General features: G+C 41.6%; 1 protein-coding gene across 5 annotated transcripts in view; it reads right to left on the bottom strand.

Moving 5' to 3' along the window:
* Window positions 1–12,777, bottom strand: part of LOC308063652 (sodium channel protein type 5 subunit alpha-like) — a 224,945-nt gene that overhangs the window by 40,408 nt on the left and 171,760 nt on the right. For all 5 annotated transcript variants that reach the window (XM_080386919.1, XM_080386920.1, XM_080386921.1 and 2 more), the window contains 2 exons: window positions 12,400–12,520; window positions 2,892–3,046 (listed from right to left, as the gene is read on the bottom strand). In XM_080386919.1, the coding sequence (XP_080243045.1) occupies window positions 2,892–3,046; window positions 12,400–12,520 (276 nt within the window). The remainder of the gene's footprint in view (window positions 1–2,891; window positions 3,047–12,399; window positions 12,521–12,777) is intronic.

Genomic DNA, 12,777 nt, shown 5'->3' with positions numbered 1-12,777 from the left:
AGAAACAACACTGTTTGAGAGGGTCTGTGCTAATCATCTTAATTATCTGCATTTACATTTTTCAAGATCTGTAGCTACTTTCTGAGGAGCTTCAAAAAGTTAGCAAACACCCAGTGCCTGGAGATACAAGAAGTGTGTTACTTGTCACTCAAGCGGTCACACTGCTCTTTTGCCTGCCAGGGAACAGTAATTAAAGTGACAAGAAAGGTTTGGCACCCTGTGCCAAAGCTTGTCCATTTGTCCCCACACTTTGGGGTGACGTTTTCGCTGCAACTCAGTCTCCTATCTTGCCTTCAAAAATGATATTTCAAGGGTGTGAAAGAGCTGTTGGAGAAAGCCACAGAGAACAATACACGTAGAGACTGGAGTTTATCACTTCTTGTAGGGGCTCACTCACTTTGTCAGATGACTTGCTGTACTTTGCAATTACTGCAAAAATAACAACAAACTATTTAGAGTGATTTCCTCCTCTCCCTCCTTTGCTCTCCCTGTTTTCTACTAACTTGTCAAAAAGTACATTGTGTTTTGTCTACTACAAGCACTTGTGAGGAAAAAACAGCTTAATAAGGCATGAAAAATACACTACCTGAATGCCTCAGGTGTGCTGTACATTCTGCACAAGCTAGGGATATTAGCCAAACAACACAACTCTGGTGTTTTGCATTTCTTCACATTGACAATAGATGAAATCTTTGTGATACAAAACATCCTTAAGGGTTATTTATTCTGCTTTGCTTCATGTGTTAAAAAAGGAGTTAATCAGGATACCTGCAGTGTTATCCACAAGTGCTATTTAAAACACAGGCTTCCAGTTGGGGTGCTTATGGTTTAAATGCATAAGAAGGGGGTTTGGATCTTTTGCAGTAAGCTACAGCTACATTCTGATAGTTAAACTACCAAACACAAATATATGTTCTTAAATTCCCTTAAGAATTTAGTATGTCCCAGGGATGTAGCCAGATGAGCTCAGTTTTTGGAAGAGCTCACCCCAGAATAACAGAAGAACAGAACTGCGCTGCCTCCAATGTCTCCAGTCCAAATACTGAAGCACAGTGCTGATATATGAGAAAATGCAGCATAATTTGCCCTTATACAGAATCGCGCTGGCTAAATTGAAAATCACAGAAAGTAAATGAATGCATGCAATGAAAATTAAATGAGATTTATATCGCAGCGTTCAGTATCCAAGGCACTTTTAATTACATATGTAAGGAAGTGTATTCATCTAAAGTGTATTATAGCAAGCGACATGCCCCCTTTAAAATGTGTTAAAAAATAACATGCTGATTCTCAAGCTGGTGCAAAACCTGTCAGACTCCATTGATTTCAGCAAAGCTATGACAATTTTCAGAAGCCTACTATTTACCCAAGTTTTTCAGCCTCTTATTTTTCATAATAAAATAAAATCCCCTGGGTGAAATTTCTGCCCATCCCTGGTGGACCTAGAGAACAGTCCATTCCCTTGCTTTTTGCATCAACGTTTATGCACTTCCGCCTTCTTGTCTCCCTGCAGAGACTTTCTTTAAACTACATAAACCCACTACTTCTGTGTTTCCCCCTTTTTTTATTTTATTTTTTTTTTAATTTTTTAGGCCACTGATAATCTGTGTTGCTCTCCTCTGGAGTTTCTTCAATTAGCCCATGTCTTTCCCAAAGTGCAATGCCCAGAGCTGAAGCCAGTGCTCCAGCTGAGGCCTCCTTGATGCCAACTGGAGTGGAAAAACATGCTTATTTATACAGCCCAGTGGGGTGTTGGGCTTTTGTGTGGTGCTGTGATATAGTTTACTCTACTCTGTTTGTTTCCTGTTCTCTTTCCAGCTCTTTTTAGTCAATCTGCTACCTTATCAGTCATCCTGCTAACGCCTTCTGCCCGTGATTGCCCCTGATGAGGTGAAGCAGGCACCTTTCTAATATGATGCTCCTCTTTACTATTTAAGGCAGATTCATCCATATAGCTGAAGTTAATCCTGACCCCCAGAAATGCACAGATAACTTGTCCAAACATGGCACTGCCTGTGAATTTAGTAGGTTCATTTCTTACTCCATCACTAAGGAGATCAGTGACCACCAGACCAAAGCTTGGAGAACTCTTGAGATACACCGTTTGCTCTATGCTTAGGGAAAAATCTGGCAGAAATCCTATCAATTTGAGTGACTTTCCTGACATGAAAATGAGCAACAGGAATGTATGTTGCCATCACTGCAAAGAGCCCAGGGCTGATAATACAGAGAGGATAATGCCAGCACATGGTGGGATCTCAGGAGGAGAGGATCCCTTATCAGGGTCCTGCGCAATGGCCACCCAGCCTCCCATACATACGCATTCGGATGCAATCTGGAGCCATCTGTGCAGGGAAGGTACAGGGGTTTAAGCTAAGGTGTATTCAAAACATGGAGCCCACTAGCTCCACGGGTAACACTGATTCAGTGTCCCCTGCTTCTTTTATGATCTTGCTTTGCTCATTACAAAATGTGCCAAAAAAAAAAAAAAAAAAAAAAAAAGAAAAAAAAAAAAGAGAGAGAGAGAGAGAAAGAAAAGGAAAAAAAGCCATCCCTGGAGCAAAATACAAGCCTCCAGATGGGAACTACCATGGAGCAGTGATGGGATGCTGAAGTAGTAACTCTGTGATACTTCCTCACACAGACATGCTTAAGGATTTGCTTTTCCAAACATATGCATGCCATAATTTTATGTTATAACAGGAGAAAGATCCCCACCATGGTAAAAGCAGGTGAAATCAGGAAAGCTGAAGACCTGTTTTGGCCCCAGATATGCTTGGCTTTGAGAAATGATCAGTAAGGGCTCATAAGATCTTAGAGACAGCTAACTGGAAAACACCTCTGAGACCCATGTCCACCTTCAACCAGCTAGGAAATCCTGTTACATTTACCAGGGCTCCACTGCTCAGCAGGATCATGAATATGATGAAAGTTTCAAACCAGTTGTGTTCGACGATTCTGTAGCAGGTTTTCCGCAGCCTCCACCAAATTTTGCCTGGAAATTTTGTGATGTCCACTGAACAGCATGGGAAGAATCGCACACAAACTGAAAAGGAGCAAAACAAAAATAAAGCAATTGTTTAAAAAGCCCATTTAATTCTTAGAGGTGCAATAAGGAGTTGACAAACAAGATTTCTTCTAGCAATAAGCTGCTGCATGGAGTCTTTCCTCCCTTGTTTTTCTCACCAACCTCTTCTGCTCTGCCTTTTGCTTCCCCCTCTCACTTCTCTATTAAAAAAAACATTCAAAATCACTTAAAATGTGCCCCAGTGACTTCTCCCAGTGATTTTTATGATACAGAATATGTTGACCATGAGTCACTAGTGACCTAGGTCAATCACATTGCCTTGGTTGAGCTCAGACAACACCCCTGGTCAGGAGTAACAACTCCAGCAGGGTATTACCAACAGTTTCCACATCTTTTTGAATGGAGGAAGGATATTTTCTTGGTACTATGATACCACTAGAATTACTGATTAAAAGTGTCAATCTGATGAAAGGGAGATGAGGGGAGAAGGTGCTACAGTGCAGATGGGACCAACATGCTGAAAAGACTCAAGAAAGCAAAAGCAGGAGCAGATTTTGATCTCTTGGACTCTCATGAGTTTAAACAAGGGATTAGAACAACTTTGGAAATGTCAGCAGAAATTTAGACATCCAGGCCACAGGAGGTTCCCTGCTCATGCTTCATAGTGCTTTCTGACCTCAGTGACAAATAGCGTGTGATAGTTAAATGCTGTGGTTGCAACGGGCACCACACAAGGATTTCTGATAGGCAAAACCATGGCCGTTTTTAGTTTCCTTAGCAACATTCATTTGTTACAGCAAAGGAATATTACCATTGGTAACGGACAGATCCATCTCTCCCATTTTAAAAAACACCATGGGCATCACCTTGTGCTGGATAAGAACTTAAAACTGTGTGAGAGGACACTCTGGTAGCCAGGACTTTCCTTTTCCAGGCTGGCCATTCAGCCTTATGTCAGGAATTTGCCTGAAATTTCACAACTTTTGCTAATGAGAATGACCCTCAGAAAAACTTTATTTTCAAAAAGCAAACTTTTTACCCTACATTTAATCCATGTGTTGTATAGAAAGAGTCTTAGTTGTGGAGCTTTATCAGTCCCATCATAAGAAAAAAAAAAAAAACACAGGCCAACTGCCTCCATAGCTAAGTTGGCCAAGGTCACTAACATGTCTTGAAGCACACAGCAACTGCTCAGAAGTGACAAGGGAGGGCATCTCACTGTGCTGATGTAATGCAATGTTATTGCAAATAGAAATAATATTTAGGCAAGGAAGCTCAGGAAGGAAAGAGGGTGAGTGCCAAGGTTAGGCAGACAGCAGGTGCTGCTAATTCAAGGTGGCATAACTGAGGCGCTTGAGCAGCATGTGATGCACAAGGAGATCAAGTGCAACTCCTGGGATGCCAGGATTCCCAAGCAGCTGGAAGTGGGGCTGTGCTGGCAGCAGGCTCATCCAGGAGGAAGAGAGATGCTAAGTCTGCTACGGTCCTTCTGGCACTTTCTATAAGTTTGTATTACCTTGGATCCCTGCTATGGAGCAGCAGAATTGTAGGATGTTTCATACATGAACCATGTCCAGAGCTTCCCTCTCCCTCCCATTTCTGAGATTTTGGTTAGGTGTAGGCTCGTGCCCTGTGTGAGGTTTTGGTATGGGACTAACAGGATAGTAAACCATTTATGCAAAGGTAATGGGACAATGATGCAAATAAATAACTGTCCTCTAAATGCCTGCATCACACAGATAAGGGCCAGTTCCCAGTTTAACACTGTATTCTGGGATTCAGAGAAATTCTGGGCTCCATTGAAATACACTAAATTAATCAAACTATTTGAGAAGGACATAATGCTAGGAGAAGATAGAAATGTAAGAACCAGCTCTGTGCCTCTTTGTAGGTCAGGTACCACTCCAGCAAAGGCAAGTATTATCTTTCTAAGCATTTCAATCCTAACCACCAAAGAATCACGTCAAAGGATAAAAGGATATCACATTAGTCACTACTTTTTTGCTAAAACCAGTACACTGCTCGTAGATGGTAATGCGTGTGATTTGGGTATATTTTAGGAAGTAGATACATGGAACAGACTTCAGGTGTGCAGTACTGCATGGTACCAGGGTCCCTGAGCTAACATACTCATAAGCTCTGCTTAGAGATGCCCATGAAGAATAATCCCACCAGCATGACATGACAGAGGGGACTTTTAGTTGCATCTCAGCAGCGCTGCCAGAAATCTCTTACACTACTTCTTATCCCACAACCTGTAGCATCGTTACCATATTTCAGATGTCTGCTCCACAATCTGTGCTGGTATGCAGGTATGCTGGCAACCTCACTGTCAACTCAGCTTTGGATCAGGAAGACCAAAAACATGGTCTCAGAGCCCTCATTTGTCATGTGAACAGCCTAATGAGTATGTTGCTCATGAGGTAAATGTGGATTTCTCAAGTTAAGCTGAAATCCCCCTCTGTACTGGAAGTAACCTTTGCTTCGAGCAGAATAAACTTTCCATGAGCTTACCTCCTTCCCGTAAACAGTTTAAATTTGGGGAAAAATCTGATTTTTTTCTGACTTCAAACATTTGTCTAGAAACTTTCACATCTTTTCTCCTAAGTTACTTCCTAGATGGGTACTTATCTTTTTAGTCTTTAGATGAGTGCCTGGGCTCAAGTGGTAACAGGCATGACATGCTCTGTCACACTCGTACAGAACAGAAATGCCCTGCTAGTACTGATGGAAAAGGTTGGGATCTTCCAAGAGGTGGTTTTCCCCACTGTAAGACAGTTGGATGAATCATTCCCTGGAATAGTCTGCCTCTGCCTTTCCACTACACAGGAAGCCTACATGATTACCTGAGCCCAGTTTCAGCTAAAATTAAGGGATCACCTTCAAATTAAACACTAATGAGCAGGGCACTATGAATTCCAAAGTCACTTCATTTGTGATGGAAAATACTTACAAAATGGTAAAAACAGGCTATTGCTCATTCAGTCAGCTTCCATCTGATAATCTACAGGTACAGAGAGGTAGTTTTAAAGACAGAAAGCCAGCTAGGACCACTGATCTTTTTTTTTTTTTTTTTTTTTAATGCTCTTTGATGACTTTCATACAATTCTGATCTGAAAAAAAGTCCTAGTTACTGCCGGTAATACCTTGCAAAATCCAAAATAGCTTCTCAGATGAGTCAGCCCAAAATCACACCACTATTAAATCCCATGGTTTTGATTGAGCCCAATTCAGAAATGTTTAGACCAGATTCTGATACAATTATGGATGTGAAGTAGCACTTCCTTGAATAATCATGCTGGCTGCAATTCAGATGAAATGCTATTTTAAACTATTCATAAAGCAAACAGAAAAAGAGAAAATGGAAAGAAAAATAAGAAAACTGACCACAAACTGGTCTTTTAATGAATTGGTAAAGTTCTATTTCCATTTCAAATATTCTGATTTCCCCCACTGACTGTTGTTTAGTGCCTGTGCTTTCCTGGACTCTCTCGTAATGGTGGTACCTTACTGTTCTGGTGACCTTGACCCAAGCTTAAATGCTGAATTAGAAGCTTCACATAACCCAACAAAAAAGTTTACTTGACCTCAGTCAGCATTCTAATAGGGTTTTTCTCCCCCTCATTTCTGTGAAATCAAAATAATAAAAATATTCCAGTGTGTCTAAGGCATGAAGTGGTTGAGTCTCTGAGCAATCATCACTCCAGCTAGCTTCTATAACAAGGCAGGCGGTCAGCAGAGCCCAGCTTCAGGTTTTTCAAGCTACTTTATCCACACGAAGAAGACTATTCATTAACACCTTTTAGCACAGCAAGTGTCAAGGCAGGAATAAATCCTTTGGCATTTCTTATAGCAGCATTACTCATACGGCCTTGTCTCATAGATCTGTGCTATCCCCCTGAAATCAATGCTAGTAGGGAACGCATTGTGCAGAAGCAGCTGACCACCTTGTAATTTAGTCAGGACTTAGTTTTGCTGCTGTAATTCATGTTGAGCTACATCTTTTTTGAGAGCAAACTGACTCATTTCCACCATGATCTTTTGGGTAGTAGGTTACTGCTCAACAGAAACACAGAACAGCAGAAAAAGCCCCCGCAAAGGGTCAAGTTATTTGCAGGTAAATCAGTGGAGCTGCACAGACCTGCACCAGTGGTTAACTTGTCCAAGAACAACATCTGGTTTCAATTCACTTTTGAACATTACATACCATTTCTCAGGAATCAGAGACCTATTTCCTAAAAAATGTTTCCAAATGCACCGGTATACCATGATATTATTTACTTGTTGTTTGTTTTTATAACAGGGGAATTTTTCCCTTCAGTCACTGGGGTGTCCTATAGCACAATCACAAACTGCAGATTAAGACGTGTTCTAAACAGCAGTCTCCACTGCAGGTGTGACACAGAAAGCTCTTACTTAAGCATCTGCCACAATGATAAACAAGATACTAAAAAAAAAAAAAAAAAAAAAAAAAAAGAAGGACAAAAAAAGCAGCAGGAATTTAATTTACAATGCATTTTGTGTAAGTATTTCTTTAGTTCCACATTCACATTTTCTAGCCTGGTGCATTATAACTATGAAGCTCTTAGATGTGATCGCATTACCTTGGTGTATTGGGGAAAAAAAATCTTTGTGAATGTGGGAGCTGTACAGCAAACATTTCCTCCTGCATGCATGACAGCCATGCTTATTGATTTCAGGCTTTCTAGTAAAGACTTTATGAATCCACTGCTTGTTCACACTAATATATGCATTTAAATTTACATTAAATTATTAAGTATGCTTTGGATGGATTGGGCTGCTGATCCTCTTCAATAAACTGGGAAGACCAATTGATTTCCTCTATACTGTGGTCCAGTAAGTCTGGTACCTTGTGTTCAAACCGCAGCAATTTTGTTACTACCTTTACACAGGAATTCCTAATTATGGGGACATTCATCTTTAGAACAAAACAGTATTTTGCTTAGCTTTGAATACTGGTTACAGCATTGCTTGGTATGACACAAGGAAAATACAGCTTCCTCAGCATAAACTCGAGTAGGTAAGTATTTATAATGTGGTTTTTATATATATATATATATGTGTGTGTGTGTATGTATGTATGTATGTATGTATCTGCCAAGCTGGGTTTCCAATGGCCAGTCTGCCTGGCTGTGCGTGCTCCAGCAAGAGAGCAAGCCTGGCTGTAGTCCCTTTGGAAGTCCCCAGCTGTGTCCCTATGCTGGAGAGAACCTGATCTCTGTGGACCCTCCTTATTTAACCCCTTTCTCATCTTCTGGCCCCACTAACCCACCAGCATGCCTGGTGGGGTTTTATCCTGTGCAGCTCTAGGGCTAACACAGAAGAGATCTGCATCACTGTCTCCAGCATCCAGGTACCTAAAAATCACATGGAGATTTGAGTCCTGTATGACAATCAGGTTCTGCCAAGAGAGCATCTGACCAGGCCACAGTCTGCTCGATGTTTTTGCTCTCCCAAGGGGTTTACAAGGGTACATTTCTTGTTTATCTGCTGCTACTCTCCTCAAAACCTATCCTCTTGGAGGTCACTACAAATAATGGTGTGATGCCTTGAAGCAAAGGCAGTGAGCAGCCTGGTCTACTGCTGATGTCAGCCTTGCTTTGAGCGAGGGGGTGGATGAGTTGAAATCTAGTGGTCCTGTCCAACCTGAGTTAATTTAATTCTGTGCACGCAATAGGACTGTAAGAGTCTTATCATGTCTGAAAATGGTATACAACAAAATGCTAGCATGCCCTTCCTGATGGAAAAGTACACTGCATCTCAGGTATTAAGGCTAGAAAAAAGATATACTTTAAAACTTGGTTTTGTTCCAAGATTTTTTCCTAGGATTAAAATGAACCCATTTTGTTGGGCTTGGTTTAGTTTTACTTAGCTTTTAAACATCATCTGGTGGTGGTCCCTGTAGCTTAGTTTAGATTTGTTCAGTTTAATGATCTGCTTTTGCTCCTCTCTGCTCTTTCATCTCTCAAGAGCCGCTAGTTGTGGGTGGGGGAGGGCATGACGCAGATCCCATAATTAATCAGAGAAACCTCTCTTTAGCACATGGCATTTTCCAGCTGCAATAATCGCTTCTGCATGGTCACATGAAAAAGGGGGTTTGGGTGTCCTCAGTGTCACGAGTTGCGATCAACCACGCATTGAGCAAGGTAGCTCATTCTCGCACGATCATCTGACGATACTCCCTTGAAACCTTTGCCAGCGGGCTGTGCCCGGGGAATTACGCTTAAGGACATGGTGAAAACTTTCTCCTATTAGGGTCTGGGAGAGAGGAGCGTGCTGGGGCCAGGGGGGCTCTCTTTGGATGACCTTCTGCGAGACACAGAAGATAATGTCCAACCAGACAGTAATTTTTGATGCAGAGAAGGCATTCCAATGGAGGTAACAGGACAGGAGTGTTGCAAGGCATCTGGAGGAAAAATACCCAAATAGCTGGCATTGCCTAGATATTGTTTTCCCATCAACTGGCAACACGAATGATCTCTCCATTTCTATCAGGTTTTTCCCAGCAATACTTGCTAGCTGCCAGAGCTGTGACCCTACCTTGGCTTCACATTTCCTGACCCAAGAATGTTCCCCATTGACCCTAATCAAAGCTATTTTGAGATGATAACGAATTAACAAGTCTCCCCAAGAAAAATGACCTATGGCTTATCTGGGTCACCCAACTCCGGGAAAACTGTGACCTCAGGAAACTTTCAGCAACTATTTCAAGAACATGCATTATCTTCGTTGCCTTTGTTATCTGCAAAAGGGGGCTGAATCCGGAACATATTTGTTCAGGACATAACCTATGCTGGATGTGTTTAGAAATGTCATAGTTTTTAGATAGAAGTCATAGAATGTCATAGAATTTAGATAGCTGGTGAGCTAACAAGTTAAGAACTTAACCCTCCCCCTCTTGCTGTTCCTCTTCATCTCACCTAATCTCCTTCTTTCACAAATATTAGCTGGTCATTATCCCAGATACACCAAATATTGTTGTAGCTCTTTATTGCAAGCCAGTAAAGGCACCGCTAGATTAATTTGCCCTTCAGGCCCTTCAATACTTCATTGCAGTACTTTATAGCCTTGTCATATCTTAGCTAATTAGACTGTGGTTTGTTGGCTTGCTACTGAAATGACAACTGCATGAGGTTTAATTGCAATGGTAAGTTTGGTTAAAAATAGCAGAAGGTATTTAATAGAAGAAAAGGATAGGAAAATACTTTATTTCCCTACATAAATAAAAGCTAATGTTAATGTCATTGCTACAAGAATAATTTGGACTTGCAGTTTATGGCACTTTGACTTGAAATTTTACGCGTGGACGTTTACATGTCAAGTTTATGCATTTTTGCCAAATCCCTGAAGAATGGGACCAAGTTTAGTCTACACAGCAGCCTTTGAAAAATCGGCATGGATATGAGCTGCATGGGAAAGCAGAGTAGATATGGTGGGGAGGACACCACCCGCAGACACATCCCCAGCGCCCCTGGACACCCTGCACTGGGCAAAGGGCTGGGAGTGGGTTCTCCTTCAGTTCCCATTGAGGGCTCAAGGCTCAGCTGTCCATAGCCTGGGAGAACGGGAAAACACCCTGGCTTGAACATGGACTGGTGAGGAAATAGGAGAGAAGAGAACAAATGGCAAAATGCAGGAGCAGGGGTGGCCAGGGGGAGGGCAGCAGGAGCCAACAGGGTGGATGTAACCCAGAGCAAGCTTGGGTTTCGGCCCACACTGCCTTTGTCTCTACATTTGTCTGCTGCCAAGATGGTGAGTCGGCTTCAAAACTGGCTTAACGCTTCCAGTGATCTATTTAGAAGAGCACTGCTTGCTATCCTGCATCCCACTGACAGCTGTGGAGATCTGCAAACTGGGTTGGTACTGATGTGGTCCTGCATGATGGAGGTTCAGGCAGTTCTGGTTATTTTAAGACAGAGCAAATTACAGAGTGCTGCTGCTCTGGGAATGAATCAGGGCTGTGCACTGAAAGAAGTGATGGGTTGTGTGATGTCCACCTTATTTCTTTTAAAAACTGGAAGGTGATCATGGCCAACCAGTTTCAGAATTTGTAAACCAGCATCTGACTAGCACCAGGCTTACAGCATAGGCTTGTTTAAGCAATTATAATATAATGTCTCACTTTGCAGTGCACAACATAGATTGCTGCTCACTAGCCTCATTAAGAAATATATTGTGAAGGAATGAAAACACCAGATCTAATTTCTAAATGTTATTCTATGGGCCAGAATAGTTGCACCATGCTTTCTTCCATCAGCTGCATTAATTTTTGGCTACTGCTTTTAAGCAGAGCTGCCAAAAAAATGTTTAGATCTTAGGGACATTTGTAAGCCCTGCAGGGCTCCCTTACCTCATTCAATCATCTTTCTCACAGATATAGAGATGCACATTTTTGCTGACTTCAGGGGCATTCATATACCCAGCAAGTCATCTCTGTCTGATCCCATCTGAGCAGCTCTGTTTTTATTTATAACAATCCTCGAATTTTCAAGGAAGTATACTAACATTCAGCTAACCCTATTTTTCCTAACTCAGATTTAAAGGAAAATGAGGAATCTGATGGAGACAATATTTGGAACATAACTCATTCTTGACAAGAGATAACTTAGGATATTTTTTACCTATTTACCTTTAGATTTACTTTAAAATAGATCTTCTGATGTAGTGAATTTTAAAACTGTTTTGGAGCAGGCTGGTGTTAAAAAAAATAATAAAATGATGACGTATGTCGGTATTAAAAGAGTTATGTAAATGTGATTTGTTGTTATCTAAAATAATTAAGTAAAATACCCTTTATATAGTGCATCCCTGGTCATATGACAGTTACTGGGCATGTCAGTCTTAACACACTCTTTAAAACAAATGGAAGCGAGTCCCTGGGACTCATGATATCTCCAGACAGTTTCTGTTAACTGCCTATGTACTTTTAAGCAACAGAAACATCCTTATCTGGTCAGTTGTCCACCAAATTTGATCACGCACACATACTGGAAGGTAAAAATCTTCACTGGCCAAGTTAGAAAAATCAACATTAAAAAAAAAAAACAAAACAAAACAACTTCAAACCTTTATGGCACAAATTATGATGAATAAAAGCTTAGCACTTTAGAAGCTGCACAGCCTTTTAGAGCATGCTTTTGGTTTATCTCACCTTGGAAATCCAAAGAATAATGGTAACAAGTGATTTTGAGTGTGTGCTTGGAGCGTTACGGCATCTAAGAAATGAAGTGCATCCAGTGAAATACAACTGCAAGCAGCCAGAGCAACGCAGTGTGAAGGTGGTGAGATGTTCACTAAGAGAAGAGGAGGTTCCTCGCCTCAGCATTGCAGTGAAATACGCAGGCCCTTACCTTCGGGGAAGCAATCCTCAGGCTCCATCAGCTCCTCAGCAAACTCAGGGATCTGCTCCAGCAGTTCTGCAGGATTTGTCAAATCCACTGTGCTGCCTTCAGAAAGACTGATTTCATCAAGCTTGTTGTCAACAAGAGCAAAGATGAGGAAAACAAATGGGTCAATGGCCCCGAAGGAAGTAGCGGAGTTTTTATTCCACTAGCCAATATCCCAGCTAAAGCCACCACACAGAGACATCGCCATGCACGTCACATGGTGCCCGCTCCTCCAGGGACAGCTCTGCCTGCACGTGCCGTGAGCTAACAGCTGACCCATCCACCAGGACAACAATAAAAAGTGAACACACAGAACTTACTGTTTAAAACAAAAGAGAAGCA

The sequence above is a fragment of the Falco punctatus genome, assembly GCF_963210335.1.
Source record: "Falco punctatus genome assembly, chromosome: 4".
NCBI classification, from domain to species: Eukaryota; Metazoa; Chordata; class Aves; order Falconiformes; family Falconidae; genus Falco; species Falco punctatus.
This window is presented reverse-complemented; position numbering and strand designations above follow the sequence as displayed.